General features: G+C 38.3%; 1 protein-coding gene across 2 annotated transcripts; it reads right to left on the bottom strand.

Annotated features, from left to right (window-relative positions):
- Positions 1–1,196: 1,196 nt before the first annotated feature.
- LOC106880131 (rhomboid-related protein 4) lies at positions 1,197–16,713 on the bottom strand. Of its 2 annotated transcripts, none has more exons than XM_052965610.2 (6): positions 16,022–16,713; positions 11,916–12,402; positions 7,977–8,123; positions 7,583–7,663; positions 3,637–3,831; positions 1,197–2,531 (listed from the first exon to the last, which is right to left on the bottom strand). In XM_052965610.2, exons 2-5 carry the CDS (start codon positions 12,370–12,372, stop codon positions 3,698–3,700), a joined length of 819 nt encoding a protein of 272 aa, XP_052821570.1. In that variant the 5' UTR covers positions 12,373–12,402; positions 16,022–16,713; the 3' UTR covers positions 1,197–2,531; positions 3,637–3,697. The 2 variants fall into 2 exon arrangements, with proteins under 2 accessions (XP_052821570.1, XP_014785438.1); XM_014929952.2 differs by lacking the exon at positions 16,022–16,713 and adding an exon at positions 15,454–15,570.
- Between the last annotated feature and the right edge of the window lie 1,599 nt (positions 16,714–18,312).

Consider the following 18,312-nt stretch of genomic DNA (forward strand, 5'->3'; position numbering starts at 1 on the left):
CAACGATCTTACTTGGCTTGCCGGGTCTTCTCACGCACAGCACATTTCCAAAGGTCTCGGTCAGTAGTCATCGCCTCGGTGAGGCCCAATGTACGAAAGTCTTGCCTCACCACCTCAGCCCAGGTCTTCCTGGGCCTACCTCTTCCACGGGTTCCCTCAACTGTTAGGGTGTGGCACTTTTTCACGCAGCTATCCTCCTCCATTCTCACCACATGTCCATACCAGCACAATCGTCTCTCTTGCACGCCACAACTGATGCTTCTAATGTTCAGCTTTTCTCTCAAGATACTTACACTCTGACGGGTATTCACATTGACATTACACATCCAACGGAGCATACTGGCTTCATTCCTTGCGAGCTTACGTATGTCCTCAGCAGTTACAGCCCATGTTTCACTGCCATACACATTAAAGTATTCACAACCAAATGCCAAAGATAGAATTAAAAATATAACTTTCACAAAATAACAAAATGTAATGTTTATGCATCATTTAAATGCTAAAGAGACTTATGAATTACCTTGTATACATGGGACTCAACTATAAGACAATGACTTTATATGGGCATAAGGATACATATTTTTTAGGAAAGGAGACAAGAATTTCCCAGAACCTTACCAACAAACAGAACTATAACATATATGTACATTTGACATAGATTTAAAAGTTGTAGTATGGCAGTTTTTTTATAGACACACTGTTGCAGATTTTAAATGATTGGGAATGGGTTTTGTAATGTTTGTGCAGGTATGGCTGTCTGATTAAGAAGTTTGTTTCCCAATCATATGGTTTCAAGTTCAATCCCAACATGAACTATCTTGGACAAGTGTCATTTATTATAGCTTTGGGCCTTGTGAGTGAACTTGGTACATGGGAACTGAAAGAAGCTTACACAAGTGTGTGCTTGCATGTTTGTTTACATATATGCTTCTCCAAAAATTGCACAGCTACATCAGTGATTATTTGTTCTGTCAAGGGTTTGACTGCTGGCCTTACTTGAAATGCAGGTAAACAGCTAAGGGTTGGTGACAGGTAGAGCAAGGACTCAAATATATATTTCTTTAACCTCTGCTAGCAGGGAAAATAAATTGATGTAAAAACAAAGAAACTTGCCTTTTCCAAGGACAAATAAGCAACAAAAAAGAATGAAGTAAAGAGAACAGGTTACAACCAGAAATCATAACAAAACAAAATAATTTAAAATAATTCAGAAAATAGGGTATATTTTAATGACAATAGATTACAAGACAAAACATTCAAGTAATAAGATGTAACAGTATAAGATACCAATATACAAATAAAGCAAAATTAAAATAAAAAGGTGGGTGTGGGTACTGCTAAATTTCATTCAAGTTTGCACAGTTAAAATCTAAGGGAAACCATACCTCTTTTTACAAGTTTTTAACTTTTTTAAATAAGCTACACATAAAAATAACATTTTTTTTTTATTTTTTAGTAATAAATTTTCTTGAAAATTTGAGCAAAATACATCAAAATGTTTTAGAGGAACACTTTGTTAAAGACAGGAATTTTATCCTATTGTTTTCACTTTTATATATCAGAATTGTTTTTAGTAATTTCAAAGGAACGTTATTATAAAAATAAATAAAACATTCAAAAATGTTTTTTTCCGTTTTCAATTTTAATTTGAAATTAAGTTTTAGAAACAAATAGCAGTGATAACTACATACATACGTATGCATGTATTTGTTTCATGTGTGTGCTTGTGTGGTACACACATACACATAAAGTGTTTAACTTATAGAGTCTTGTAAGATAAGCAAGATTACATGTCTGACCAGGGTTTCATTCAATCAATTTTCTGGCAAACACTACACATCTGTGGATTTCTTTAACAAAATTCTTTTCAATCCACTAATGCATACAATCAACCAAAAACGTTAATTAAATGATATTTTACTATGCATGCATGCATGCACAGACGTATATATGTATGCATGCATGCATGTATAAGGAACACCATTACAGTATGAAGGACACATATTAGAAATTCAAAATCACATAAAAACTGTTAACCCCCACAGACATATATTAATTGGTGTCAAAATTTTCATCAAGCCAAATGCAATCTGGGACACTCATGATCCCGCTGCAGTTAGTGTCAGGAAAATTTTAACACAAAATAATAAATGTTTAAATGAAGTTAGCATTTTTTGCATGTTTTGCAAAAGCTAAAATGTATCTTTTACATTGCAATTGCTTTATTTTTAAAACAGTCTCAGATCACTAGCCTGGTAAGTATATCTCCAAAACATATATAAGCACATACAATTTAGAGAGGGAGGGAGGGGAAGTAATTGTGTGTGTGTGTGCGTGCGTGCGCGCAATGCATAATAATGTAATTCAGAGTTTGATGTGTACACAGTTTCATTTGAATTCCAATATTTGTTTGTAATAGGAGGGCCAAAACATGAATTTAATAGTATAGGGGAAATAAGCACGTTGCATTTCTTTTAACATGGAGATCAGCTTTAAAAATACGAAATACTCTGAAGATCTTCTGGCACAATCTGCAAATAAATAAAATAAATAAATAAAAAAAAATTGAGGGGCATTGAATTGTAACAAGGTGAAATTGAAAATGTATTAGTTAAAAACAAAAAGAACAGCAGTAAAAAAATATGGTTAGGAAGCATTGTTCTACATGGTTTAATTCAACAAACTGTAAAATAAAGACTAGTCCCACTGCATCATTTAATGGTCAGCATAGACATATCTGTGTGATTAAGAAGCTCACTCGGCAACCACGTTTCAGGTTCAACTTGGGCAAGTGTCTTCTACTATAACCCAAGGCCGATCAGTATCTTGTGAGTGAAATTTGGTAGACAGAAATTGTCCAGAAACTCATCGCGCGCGCGTGCGTGTGTGTGTGTCTTTGTTGTCTCAGTTTCACAACCAGTGTTGATTTGTTTACGTCCTTGCAACTTAGTAGTTCAGCAAAAGAAACTGACAAAAGTACTTAAAAGTACAAATGGACTTTAAAAAATTACTAATGAGGTCAATTTGTTTAACTAAATCCTAGCATGGCCAGAATGTTCTCTTCTCAACCAGTTGCTTTCGGGTTCAATCCTACTATACAAGTGCCTTCTAAGGTCCAGTCTGACGAAAGCTTTGAGTGTATTTGGTAGACAGAAACTGAAAGAAGCCCATTGTGTGTGTGTGTGTGATTGTATTTCTTTGTCTTGAAATTACATGATAGTTGTAAACAAATAACAACCATGTAAGCTGTTTCCAAAATTCTGTGGAAACATGTCTGGCTATGGAGAAATATTATCTTGCTTGGAAACAGGTGTGGGTTGGTGACAATGATGGGCAACCAGCCATAGAAGATCTGCCTGAATGAATTTTGTCTGACTCAAGCAGGTATAGAAAAGTAGATGTTAAAACAAAGGTGATGATGATGAAACCAGTCAGAGGAGAGGTGAAGGCAATTCCCACAACCGTGCAGGCTCTCCCAGCAAACCATATTCAGCATGAACAGGTGCAGTGAAAGCATGGTTGGAGGAACGAATGCCAAAGGGTCTCAGTCCTGGAAAGGAAGGACTTGGTAAAAAAGAGGTGTGTCCCCATATATGAAAAAATTCCTAACAAGTTGAAAATAAATTGCACAATTACCCAAAAAGCAGATCTCAACGAACAGGAGATTGTCATTAAGAGTGTCTCTTCTTTAATATCTTCAGAACCTTCTTTGGCGGAACCCATATGGTGTATATGGAGACTGATAAGCATCATAATGCGGTTGGTAACCAGGATATTGATTATATCTATTACCAGAATATGTATTTTCTTGCTCACTCTCACTTCTTTGATCTGCAACAAAAGAAAATAATGTGAAGTGTTTACTAAATTAACACAATATTAACACCATAACATAGTAAAAGATTCACTAACATTCTCATACAACAATATAACACTAAGAAGTATTAACTTTCATTCTTATACTGCCTCATATTTCAGGTGTTGGATTTATAGCTGTAAGATTGTGGGTTTGGGAGCGAGAGGACCACTAACTTGATTAGCATTATAATCAACCAACCAACATTTATATTGGCTACCCATGCTGGTATCACATAAAAAGCACCTGTACTAACGTCATATAAGAAGCACCCAAGTTGATGCCAGATAAAAAGCAGGCAGTACATTCTATAAAGTAGTTGAGGTTAAGAAGGGTATCCAGCCATAGAAACCATACCATACCGTAACAGATGACGGGAGCCAGGTGCAGCCCCACCAGCTTACCAGCTCCTGTCAAACAATCCAATCCATACCAGAATGGAAAACAGACATATGATGATGATGATGGTGATGTTCTTTTCATAACCTATCTCTCTTTACTATTCAGTCAACATCAATTTTATTTCTGTCCTTGTTTATCTATCATATCCTCTCACTTATATCCCAGCTGACATCGCAAAATGGACAATATGGTCAGACGGTGTCAAAATTATGACATTTGGTTGACAACTGATGAAGGGTAGCGCTTGTCTGTATCTGTTGTTTTTCTGCATTTTTGTTTTCCCTGAAAATTTGTCTGAGTGACTTTTTACATTATGCATATATGTAAAGAGCACACCTCTTGATGCCAGTCGGATAAAGTGCAACTCCAATATAATCAACTGCAAATATTGTATAACTTTTCACATGAAATCATGCAATAGCATAGAAACAGAGTAGTACCAAAATAATAATGAGCTAAACTCATTCTTTGTCTTCACTGGATGATTAAATACACACCCACACATGCATATACATCACAGGTGCATTTGCACAGCACCTGTAAAGGGACAAGTCCATATGTATGAATGGCAGCAATTTTACTTGAGAAGACACACCAAGTCATGTAAAATCTCTGTAATCCATACATAGTGGCTTGTTCTTTTACAGGTGCCAGTACCACATAAAAATGCATTTGTGCCAGTACTGTATAAGTACACCCATGCCAGTGGCACATAAAAAGCACCCAGCACACTCTGTGAAGTGCTTGGTGTTACGAAGGGCATCCAGCCATAGAAATCATGCCACAAAACACAATAGAAATCTGAGCAACTCCCAGCTGGCCAGCTCCTATCAAACTGTCCAACCCATGCCAACATGGAAAACGATGATATATATATATCATCATCGTTTAACGTCCGCTTTCCATGCTAGCATGGGTTTCTACAGCTGGATGCCCTTCCTAACGCCAACCACTCAGAGAGTGTAGTGGGTGCTTTTACGTGTCACCCGCACGAAGGCCAGTCAGGCGATACTGGCAACGGCCACGCTCGAAATGGTGTCTTTTATGTGCCACCCGCACAAGCCAGTCCAGGGGCACTGGCAACGATCTCGTTCGAAAACCCTACAAAGGCCAGTCAGGCGGTACTGGCAACGGTCATGCTCAAAATGGTACATCTTATGTACCACCCGCACAAGAGCCAGTCCAGAGGCACTGGCAACGATCTCACTTGGCTTGCCGGGTCTTCTCACGCACAGCACATTTCCAAAGGTCTCGGTCAGTAGTCATCGCCTCGGTGAGGCCCAATGTTCGAAGGTCTTGCCTCACCACCTCAGCCCAGGTCTACCTGGGCCTACCTCTTCCACGGGTTCCCTCAACTGTTAGGGTGTGGCACTTTTTCACGCAGCTGTCCTCATTCATTCTCACCACATGTCCATACCAGCACAATCGTCTCTCTTGCATACCACAACTGATGCTCCTTATGTTCAGCTTTTCTCTCAAGATACTTACACTCTGACGGGTATGCACACTGACATTACACATCCATACTGGCTTCATTCCTTGCGAGCTTACGCATGTCCTCAGCAGTCACAGCCCATGTTTCACTGCCATGTAGCATGGCTGTTCGTACACATGCGTCATACAGTCTGCCTTTTACTCTGAGTGAGAGTCCCTTTGTCGCCAGCAGATGTAAGAGCTCTCTAAACTTTGCCCAGGCTATTCTTATTCTAGCAGTTACACTTTCAGCGTACCCACCCCCACTACTAACTTGGTCACCCAGATAGCGGAAGCTATCGACTACCTCTAGTTTTTCTCCCTGGAATGAGATAGAAGTTGTTTCCTGTTTGTTTACAGTGTTTATTGCACCTGAACATCTGCCACATACAAAAACTAACTTCGTAGTTAATCTGCCTTTGATATTGCTGCACCTCTTATGTGTCCATAGCTTGCACCGGGTACATCTTATAGAGTTACTACCTACTCCTTTTCTACATACTGAGCAGGGCCATCTACCTGAAGGGGTTTGTGTTTTATCTACTTTCCTACTTATTAGGATTTGGGTTTTTGCTAGGTTGACTCTAAGGCCCTTCGATTCTAGTCCTTGCTTCCACACCTGAAACTTCTCCTCTAGTTCTGATAGTGACTCCGCAATTAGGGCAAGGTCATCAGCATAGAGGAGCTCCCAGGGGCAACCTGTCTTGAATTCCTCTGTGATCGCCTGGAGGACTATGATAAATAGGAGGGGGCTGAGGATGGAACCTTGGTGGACCCCTACCTCTACCCGGAATTCATTACTGTACTCATTTCCAACCCTCACCTTACTGGCAGCATCTCTGTACATGGCTCGCACAGCTCTCACTAACCATTCTTCTATCCCAAGTTTCCTCATTGACCACCAGATAAGGGATCGGGGGACCCTGTCAAAGGCTTTCTCCATGTCAACGAAGGCCAGGTACAGAGGTTTATCCTTGGCTAGGTATTTCTCCTGCAGCTGTCTCACTAGAAATATGGCATCAGTGGTGCTTTTACCTGGCACGAACCCAAACTGCATCTCATCTAAATTGATTCGCTCCCTAATTAGTTGGGCTATGACCCTCTCCGTAACTTTCATAACCTGATCTAACAGCTTGATGCCTCTGTAATTATTAGTATCTAAAGCGTCACCTTTACCTTTGTAGCAGTTGACTATGGTGCTGCTACACCAGTCATTGGGTATGACTCCTTCGTGTATCACCTGGTTCGTAATACGGGTGACTAGGCTGTAGCCAACACTGCCAGATATATATATATATATAACGTGAGAGAGTTAGGGGTTGGGGGTTCAACCCACTAAGGGATAGTATCTATCCAGTATACTGCTGGGAGGGTACCCAATTATTGCTACACTAGTGCTATCCTAGGTGCAATCAATGGGAGCGGGTAAAAGTGGAAGTTTTACCCAAAATTTGTGTAACAATTAGAAAGCGTCACCTTTACCTTTGTAGCAGTTGACTATGGTGCTGCTACACCAGTCATTGGGTATGACTCCTTCGTGTATCACCTGGTTCGTAATACGGGTGACTAGGCTGTAGCCAACACTGCCATATATTTTGAGCATCTCTGCAGTGATTCCTGATGGGCTGGGGGCTTTCCCTGTCTTCATACACTTAATTGCTTTATCTACCCTGGTACTGTCAACTCGAATAGCTGGTCCCTCTGTTGGGTCGACATACAGCAGGCTCTCTTTCTCCCACACACACACACCCACACAAACATACATGCACACACACACACTGACACATACAAAAACCAACAGTCAGACACACACATGTTCTCTGCACTGTACAATTATGAAATATACTTTACCCGGTGGGAATATTCTGCTGAAAATATCTTTCAAAGGAGTTTTACAGTATATCAAACCAACAATGATTCCAGATATATGACCTGAAAGTTAAACAGAAATTAAATCAATCAAATATTTAGAAACAATAAATACATTTGTTATAAACACTTTCCCCCCAAGTACCATCTTAAGACACAGGCACAACAGCTTGTTTCCAGTTTTCTGTGGAAACATGTCCAGCCATGGAGAAATACTATTAATCAGGCGAGGGTTGAGGACAGTAAGGCTGGCCAGTTATAGAAAATCTATCTCAATGAATTGTGTCTGATCCATGCAAGCATGGAAAAGTGGATGTTAAGCCAATGATGAATTAATTGATGAATTGAGAAAATGCATACAATTACAGATAGTTACCTAAGAATGAGGCTTGTGGAACTATGAGCTGAATCATAACAACTTCTAACCAATGTATGTACTTATATGGGATTAAAAAGCCTCCATAAGCATGCTGTTCTTGTGGATTCATGTAATTAAGGACGACTTTAATGGCAAATATCACAGCTGTAAAGATAAAAAAAGAACATACATTTATTGTAAATAATTTATCTTTTTAATCTATTAGATATGAAAGAGATTTTTCTAATCAACTTAACTGTCATAAAAACAATCATCATAAGACATGCTAATTGTCTCTAAGGCACAAGGCCAGCAATTCAGAGGGGAGTGGGTGTTAGTGAATAGCGTGAATCTCAGAACTTGACTGCTACTTAATTTTATCGACTCCAAAAGCATGGAAGATAACCATGGCAGGATATGATAAAGAAATGCCACAAAGCAATTTTTTGGGGTGCTCTAGCAATTCTAATTCACTTTAAAACAAACAAAATCACCACCATCACCACAACAACAACATATAATAATGCCCTGATGCACTACCAGACAGTGGCTCTCATGGTTCTAATCGTAACTGATTGGAAGTGCTATCATGTACATTGTTTTGTTTTGGGTATAAAAGATAGGCTACAGTAAATATTCTGTTCAATACCACGGATATGCTTGTCAGTTGTTTGACCATAACCAGTCAAGCATGTCCCTTAGTGGCTGAAGATATGTGCATCTCTGATCACAAGCAGAAGTAGTGTGGGAGCACCATAGTCATGTGTTGAGAGGAATTCTTTGGGGTTTGAATAATTCACCCATGGAAACATGGGTGTTTCATTCAACATACTTAACCCTTATTCAGGGACCTTTTGAGCGGAATGGCTACTCAACCTGATTAAAATTCTAACTGGGTCCCACCTGCAAAGTCATATGCTGTTTATCTTGATAGATCACCATATTGCGCACATATGGTTGTGATGCATGTGCCTAGTGTACCCTTATCAGATGGGTAGTCATGATGGGTATACTGGGCTTCGTATAGTTTACCCCAGTGTCACTTTGATGGCATGCACTGCTCTCTCATTCAATAATAATAATTTAAGATTTTATGTTTTAGCAGAGAGCCGGTTATCACATGGGGAGAGGTAAGTCTGTTATATAGACACCGATGCTCCAAAAGACTGAAAGAACAAGTTGATCTTAGCAGTATTTAAGTTAGAATGGAAAGAAATAACACACGGTAATAACAACTCTTTGTTATAGGGACAAGGTTTGATATTTTGGCAGAGGAGACAAATCAATTAAACTGACCCCACCTAGTGGTCAACTGGTACTTATTGTATTGACCCTGAAAAGATGAAATGGGAAGTCAACCTTGGTGGCTATGAACTCTGAGCATAAAAACAGACAAAATGCATTTTCCAGGCATGCTGACGATTCTGCCAGTTTGCTACCTGAAATAATAATGATATAAACGGTTTCAAATTTTGGCACAAAACCAGCAATTTCGGGGGAGGGGCTAAGGTGATTACATCAACCCCAGTCTCAGCTGGTACTTATTTTTATCAACCCTGGTGTGCTAACAATTCTGCCAGTTTGCTGCCTTAATAATAATACTAATAGTAATAATAACCCTTTCTTTTTCTAGGCACAAGGCATGAAATTTTGTAAGAGGGGTTAGTTGATTGCATTGATCCCAGTACTTGATTGGTACATGTTTCATCAACCTCGAATGATGAAAGGCTAAGTCCACCTAATAGTCAAACAAATAAGTAATAAATAAAAGGTAAATAATCTGATGGCAGAGTTTAAGTCATGATAATATATTATCTGATTTTCATCACAGATATAATAATAAACCAGGAGAAATTTCAAGAGAAAACAAATGGCAATACATGACTTCCAATATTTCACCATACTAAAGCAGTTCAAACGAGGTAACTCCAATTTATTGCACACAACAAGTTTCATCACACATATGGAAAAATTTGAAGCAGAATTAAGTTAGAAGTATTTTAGCCAACTATCAAAAAACAAAGATACTTGCCTTTTTTTTTATTTTCTTGTTGGTGTTATGTTGAGCCCTTGGCAAAAATACTTACCTCTAAGGTCCATCTTTCTCTAAACAGGTACCATGAAGAGACATAAGTTCTTCCCAAGGAGGGTGACATGACCATACTCGCATGACCATCACTCCTGCACATTTCACAGTCTTGAATACTCACCACACACACACACACTCTGCTCACTTGTGGTCAGCCTTCCATAAAGGTTAACAAGACATCCATATTATCAACATTCATCCCATTTTCCTCCAGCCTTTCCCTCCTACATCTAATACCTATATCTTGCTAACTTGTAGTATTATATATATTCAGATGTGCAGATGTAAAGAAATACATAGATACACACATGTACATGCATATACACACACAATATGTGTGTGTGTGTGTGTATTCACATACTCCTAACATAAATCTGGCGTCCCTCCCCCACTTTTTGGTTTGTAGTCTTGCAAACTGTATGATGATTTCATTGGTGTTGATGACATGAAACAAGCACCACTATACACTATAATGTGGCTGACATTAGGAAGAGCCTTCAGCTGTAGAAACCATGCTGAAATAGACATCAGGGCAGGATGCAGTCTCATCGAATCTTGTCAAACTGTCCAACCTTTGTTACTATGGAACATAGATGTTAAATGATGATGATACATATTTCAGTTTCCATTGACCAAATCTGTTCGCATGACTTTGGTCAACCTGGGGCTATACTAGAAAACACCTTCCCAAGATACTATGCAGAGCAGCAAATGCATGTGAATGTGTGTACATATATCTTACATGAGCATATATTGACCAGCTCACTACAAACTTGTAACAAGAACTATTTACAAATTTAGAGATAAAACAGACAAAAATTTATATAAGTTTCTGCCTATTTACTTCCTACATGTAGAACAAAGACAGATTATTCTAAAACCTTATATTCTGTTATGAGTAAGCATTTTGGCATTTGAATGCTAATTTCAGGTGTTTGAACTCTAAGCCATGCTTCCATGCTTTGGAACTTTCTCTGCAACTCTTTAAAATATTTTGCAATCTGAAAAAAGTCCTTAGCATATCAAAGTTTTAAAGACAACCAAATCTTGAACTTCTTTATCCTGCAGAACTATAATGAATAGAAGTGAGTAAAACACCAATGTCTAGTGAACAGCTAGGTGATCACTAAATTTGTCTATGAAGTTGCTACCAAAGGTAACTACCTCACAACTTCCTCCTAGTAGACTACAAAGTGTGGGATACTGATAAAGGTCTTCCACAAATCAACAAATTCAAATTGGAGCTAATTATTCTTAACTAAGAACATTTCGCACAGTTGTTTCACTAGAAATATGGCACCTGTTGTTCCCCAAACCAGTGTAAACCCAAACCTAACTTTATTAAAAAATCTCTCCTTGTAGTATATAACAATTATTTGAGATAGCACTACATATTAAGTGAGCCACTGGCATTCAACCTGTTTAGTCTGATACTTTCAGCATCTCAGAAAACAACCCTTATTGATCAATACCTCCCACTGCTTTTGTCGTCTTCATAATCTTATTAACCATCCTAACACCTCATTAATTCAACTTAAGGCAGCACTCGCTATTCCACTCATAATTCTTATTCAAAACTTTTCCATAGCAGTATTTCTGTCTCTTTATTTTCCCAATCACAGAAGGCGACAAACCACTGTATCATTGCAGATACATTTCTCTCAATAGTAATTTCGATACTTACAAGCACACTGCCTTGCAATTTCAGAATATCTCACACCTCCACTTAGAATCCAATATGCAGAACAATAAGAATATCTCTTACTATTAGCATTTCTTCTGGACTAAGATATATGTGTATGTGTGTATTTTATTCAGTGCACATCTATATAGGACTGTGTGCTTAAATGCATTCAATAGTAACTCACCTGAGAATCCAACAGCACAAGTCAGTTCATAGGAAGTATCATTAGTTAACATCATCATTAAAATATTTAGTGCAATAAGAACAACACCTGAAGCTACAGTACAAAATACCAATAAAAATCCAAAGTGTTGTGATGATAGCCTTTTTTCTAGGCGGATACCTTTCGAAAGGAAAGAAACCATGTTATAATAAAGATGTAGATCATCGAGATGGAAAAATGCTCCATAGATTAATCGTTTCCATTGCAAATGAGTCCATACATGAAACACACTGATGCAAGCAGTTTCTACTGATGGGAAAATTGACACGGGCATAAAGAAGTTCTCAAAGTGAACAGCTACATTCACTAAGGTGACAAATAATGTAACTGGTGGGATTACAGAAAAGCCACCAAGATACATTAGATGATTAAGTAACTGTAATAAAATGAAGAAGGAGCCTCTGCCTCTTCTATCCATCGTTGAAAGGTCAGATCATCCAAACACAAACTAGAAATAAAAAAGAAAACAATCAATTAGAATAATAATAATAATAATAATCCTTTCTACTATAGGCACAAGGCTTGAAGTATGGGGGAGGAGACTAGTCAATTACATCAACCACTGTGCGTAACTGGTACTTAATTTATCAACCCCAAAAGGATGAAAAGTGAAGTCAACCTTGGCAGAATTTGAACTCAGAACATACCGCTAAGCATTTCATCTAGCGTGCTAACGATTCTGCTAGCTTGCTGCCTTAATAATAATAATAATGGTGGCAAATTTTGCTACAAGGGTAGCAAATTTGGGGGAAGGGATGAATCGATTGTATCGACCTCAGTGTTCAACTGGTACTTATTTTATTGACCCCGAAAGGATGAAAACAAAGCCGACCTCAAACACAGAATGTAGCAATGGGTAAAATACTACTAAGCATTTAATCTAATGTGCTAATGATTCTGCCAGCTCACCATCTTAATAATAATAATAATAATAATAATAATAATAATAATAATAGGGCTACAGCAAATATTCTGCTCAATGCCACAGTTTTGCTTGTCAGTTGTTTGACCATAACTAGTTGAGCATGTCCCTTGGTGGCTGACGATATGTGCATCTCTGATCACAAGCACAAGTAGTTGGGGAGCATCATAGGCATGTGTCAAGAGGAGTTCTTTGGGGTTTGAATAATTCATGTTTGGGAACATGGGCGTTTTGTTCAACATCCTTAAACAAGTCTTATTCAGGGACCTTTTGAGCAGGATGGACTACTCAACCTGAGGAAAATTCTAACTGGGCCCCGCCTGTAAGGTTTATTTTGATATGAGGTCAGTTATATTTTGATATGAGGTCACTGTTTATTTTGATATGAGGTCACCAAGTCACGCATATATGGTTGTGATGCATGTGCTTGGTATACCCCTTATCAAACAGGTAGTCATGATGGCTATATTGGGCTTTGTATATTTGTACCCCAACATCACTTTGATTGCATGCATTGCTTTCTCACTCAATAATAATGTTTCCAATTTTGAGACAAGACCAGTAATTTTAGGGGTATGAGGTTCGTCAGTTACATCAACCCCAGTACTTGACTGGTACTTTATTTTTATCAACCCCAAAAGAATGAAACCAGAAGAAATACCACTATGCATTTTGCATGTAAAAGCACCCATTATACTCTCAGAGTGGTTGGTATTAGGAAGGGCATCCAGCCATAGAAACCATGCCAAATCAGACTGGTGTCTGGTGCAGCCTTACAGCTTGTCAACCCTGTACAAACCATCAAACCCATGCCAGCATGGACAACAGACTTTAAATACATCCCCTAGATAGCAAACACTATTGACTACTTCTAATGAGCCGTCTGGGCATCTAAGGGAATTTTATTTCTAGTGTGCTCTAGGTATGTGCTGCTCCAGTGCATCTGTTGTATATGAAGCATACTTTCTTAGTTAATCTGCCAATAATTCTACTACACCTCATGTATCCATAGCTTACACTGAGTTGGATACAGCATATAAATTTTATAGTTACTCCTTTTTTGCATATCAATCAAGATAATTCCCTGAAGATACCAGGGTTCTGCCTTCTTTCTAACTTAATAAAAACTTTAGACTTTGTTAAATTTACCTTGAGACCCCTTGATACTAGAGTTAGCTTCCATGTCTGGAATTTATTCTCTAATTCTCCCAGAGATTCAGCTATGAGAACAATATGATCAGCATATGAGAGTTACCATGGGCATCCACTCTCAAATTTCTTAGCGAAACCACATTTTGGTTCATTGACTGACGAGGAAAACTCAGCTGCGAATATTCCGTGTATCGTGTCTTTGTCTATATTCCCCTGCTCAATCCTTGATATATCCATGTAACGCAACGCACGCCGTTTGTTTGCTTTTACATATACATATATATATATATATATATATATATATATACACACACACACATACACCGCTTATTTGGCGGCACACACAGTTGTTCAGCGCATGTTCCTGTTAGAAATGCGTATAAACAGATTCTTAGCTAGAAGTTGAGTCCAGTCAACAATATGGTACGTAACCCTGTTTACCAAACAACTGACAAACACTACCACATATCATCTTCACTCTTACATCTACTTTCATACAAACATATCCATATACAGAAGTATGAATTCCAGGATTCGAAACTCCGATAAAAATCAAATATCTATATTTTCCACTATACCCCGGTCGTGTTTTCCGTGGAGGAAATTCGTCTTAGACACCGGTCTCCAAAAAGACAGATTGCTTGTTTATTTTAGTCGAGCAATATATTAAAAATAAAAAATGTCAAACAAAGAAAAGAAACAAATTACTGATTTATGTTCTTTAAATGAAAGTACTACCATGCTTCTTTCTGTCGGACGAATTTCAAGAAGTTAACTTATAAAAATAAAATAATTTATAAACATTTTTGTAATAAAATAATATTACAGGAATAATATAGACTTAGAATAAAAAGAGATTATTTAAAAACTGAAACAAAAAAGGTGAGAAGTATCGGATCATAAAGTATAAATAAAACAATTTTACAAATAAGGCTTGCAGGTAGAAGTTGTATTTATAGACTCAGAGAATAATTAGCTCTGAAGAAGTTGTCGAATATGTAATGTAAACGGTCCCCCGTACAAAACAAACCGGACCATATAAAGACACCATATTCACCCAGTTTAGAAATAAACCATCATTTTATATAAGTGACTTGTAAAATTAAACTGCGTTAATCACCATTTATGGTAGATCTTAGGCATAAAAGAGAACAGCTTGGAATTTATGTAGGCATACGGTGATTCCACACGTACGTAGTGTAAGTAATACTTGATGAGTTAATGAAGGAGACTATGATCACTGAGGCTAATTAAACTAAATTAGCTGGCATTTTATAATAATATTTTATAAAGAATAAGACATCGTTTTGTCGTTCCTATGTTAGACTCTATTTGTACGGGTAGAGGTTGTTTATGTACATATTTGACAACTTCATAATGATTGCTGGTTTCTTAAATAGTAATATGAGTAAATTGCATATTTACGAAATATCGGGAAACTTGTATAGGTAATATGCCTGTTGGTTCGAAGGCCAAATGATGTTAGTTCGATGGCCAAATGATCGATTAAACAAACACTTCCGAAATAATTTCTCAAATCATGGCAACTATTAAAGGGGAGATAACTGGCAATTGTTTGTTTCATTATTTACAGAAGAGTGGGCAGGGTGACCCACACTGTGATTACTGTTTAGCTCTCGTTTACCATGGTACGGCAGATTTTATCCGATTAATGGCATATTATATCCTGTATGTCCTTTATATATAGCTAGTAGTCAACAGTTTAAGAGGGATTTTAGCTGCTATTTCCATTATTAAACCGTGAAAGCCATTTACTAAGTTCAATATTCTGACCACATCGTTTGAGCAGAACCTAATGTGCAGCTTTCTACAACAACAACATAGTTGTACTTTCTTCCTTTCTCGTACTAGTCACGGAAGCCCTATGAATGATCTTTTGTTTCATGTACAAATAACAGACAACAAAATGAAAGGAAACTGTTGTCTAGCTATTACGCCATAAAACACAGTTTCGTAGGAAGATCGCCCTTACCATATTTCTGGAAATCACGTCGAGTAAACTCTTGTAAGCTGGGAAGCAAGTATCTGAAGTCTCTGTGCATGACACGATCTTTGCTTTTGATGAAATGCCATGTCCCTTCTATTGTGTTTGGATGTAATATTGCATAGTTGGGAATCTATGAAATAAAGACTAGTGTACCGTGCAATGGTTTCTCAGTTGTTTTCCTTTGATGTTGTTGTCTTCAACTGTATGGACGTAATACGAAAGGTCACCGACTTTCTACAAGATCATAACCATTGCCCTTCTACTTCTGACTAAGCCGCAATCTATAATCGAAGGACAACGTAGAAGCTCCGTCGTTCGCTCGTTGTTAGAGTTTAGCCCCAGTTTACGAGGATTGAATAGACCTATGCTCAGAGACTTTCCCATTGTGACTATTCTGTCTTTTATTCAGATTTCAGTTAGAACTACCGTATTTCATGTGTTCTTTTTTAAAACAATAGAGTGATTAGCGGAGGATATGGTTGCTATTGATAGCAGGACGAACGATTTCGTAGTGTTTCTCTTTTAAGCTTCACCAAAGTACGTTGTTGTTCGTCCGGCCCCATATTATCTCTAATCAGTAAGTCATATGGCATATAGGTTGTTCACCGAAAGACATGGTGCGAACCACGGATCTGATTTCATAGTTAAACATGACTCTGTCTCGCTAAAGACCAAACAACACACCTACCTGCAGTGGTGAATCATATGGGGAGCAGTATGACAACTCAGACATGTTACACTGTCTACCTTTGTCTGTACACCCATAGAATTCGAGTGATCACAGTAAAGGCGGACAAGATCAGGGCACGACAGTCGATGCTCCTCTGCAGTTATTATTGACGCTCTGCATTTCAGCAGATTATATGTGTTTTTAACTTTACAGACATTCTTGTGTATATGTGTTTGAGTTTGTTTGGGGGTTTTTTTTTCTGTTTCTCTGGGTTATGTAAGAGAAATAGTGTTCCCTTAGGGCACTATTGTAGTTGTGGTCTGAGATACAGTGGTGAAACTGGAGTGTGTGCGGTCCAGGCAACCCTTAGGTCTCTCCACCTCGAAGATTTACAGATTTATACAGCGAACCCCAATAGTACCACCCGAGGCAGACCGCTCTTCACCTACTCCCAGCTATGCTAGAGCCGGGATGTTCTATATGTGTTTAGGTATTAAACGTGATTTTGTCTTGTAGCAGTGGTGACAGTGAAGGCGAAATTTTCTCCGAAACAAACTCTTCCCCAAACATATTTAGTTGGTCTCTCGGTTTATATATTTCAATCGTTAGAACCTGAGCGGAAATGCCATGAGACCAGTATACGCCGAGGAGCAAAGGCAATTGTAGTGTCAATGATAAGTACAGAGTAAGAAAACATGTTTGTGGGCCAGAAGTTGAGGTGTATTAACGAGCTACTTCGTGTCTATCAGTCGTATAGCCGGATATTTGAGAAGGGATAAACTGATACCATTAACCTCAATATTCGTCTGGTATTTTATTTATCTTCACCGAAAGGAATGACTGTTGAAGTCGACCACTGCAGAACACGAATTCAGAACGTAGAGTCGAAACAAACACCGCTAAGCATTTTATCCAATGCTCTAACTAAAGATTCTGCCAATACATTAAATGCTTTTAATATTGGTTTCAAATTTTAGCACAAGACCAGCAATTTCGGTGGACGGGGGTAAGTTTATTACATCGACTCTAGTATTCAAGTACTTATTTTATCGACTTCGAAGGGCTGAAAGGCAAAGTCAACTTTGGTGGAATTAGAACTTACAAAAAAGGTAGACGAAATGCCACAAAGCAGGCGCGCTAACGATTCTGCCAGCTCGCCGCTTTGACTATTTTCATCGTAGGAGTTACTTCCCTTAGACCATGCTCATTCTATTTGACGACCGAAATCGTTTTAGTTTATTTTATCTTTGTTAGGCAGAAGACTGCGGCCATGCTGGGGTACTGCCCAGAAGAATTTAATCGAACAAATTGACCCCAGTATTTACTTTTTAAAGTCTGATACATATTCTGCCGTTCTCGTTGCCGAACTGCTAAGTTACGAGGATGTAAACAAGCGGAGGAGTGGCTGTGTGGTAAGTAGCTTGCTTACCAACCACATGGTTCCGGGTTCATTCCTACTGCGTAGCACCTTGGGCAAGTGTCTTCTACTATAGCCTCGGGCCGACCAAAGCCTCGTGAGTGGATTTGGTAGACGGAAACTGAAAGAAGCTTGTCGTATATATGTATATATTTATATGTATGTGTGTGTATATGTTTGTGTGTCTGT

This window comes from Octopus bimaculoides, chromosome 2 (assembly GCF_046866305.1).
Source record: "Octopus bimaculoides isolate indiv1 chromosome 2, ASM4686630v1, whole genome shotgun sequence".
Lineage (NCBI taxonomy): Eukaryota > Metazoa > Mollusca > Cephalopoda > Octopoda > Octopodidae > Octopus > Octopus bimaculoides.

Coding starts and splice junctions, on each gene's coding strand:
- LOC106880131 (XM_052965610.2), bottom strand. CDS start 12,372: ATGGATAGAAGAGGCAGAGGCTCCTTCTTCATTTTATTACAGTTACTT. Junction 7,664..7,976: donor TCCACAAGCCTCATTCTTAG/GTAACTATCTGT, acceptor TTTAACTTTCAG/GTCATATATCTGGAATCATT. Junction 3,832..7,582: donor CAGCAGAATATTCCCACCGG/GTAAAGTATATT, acceptor CTTTTGTTGCAG/ATCAAAGAAGTGAGAGTGAG.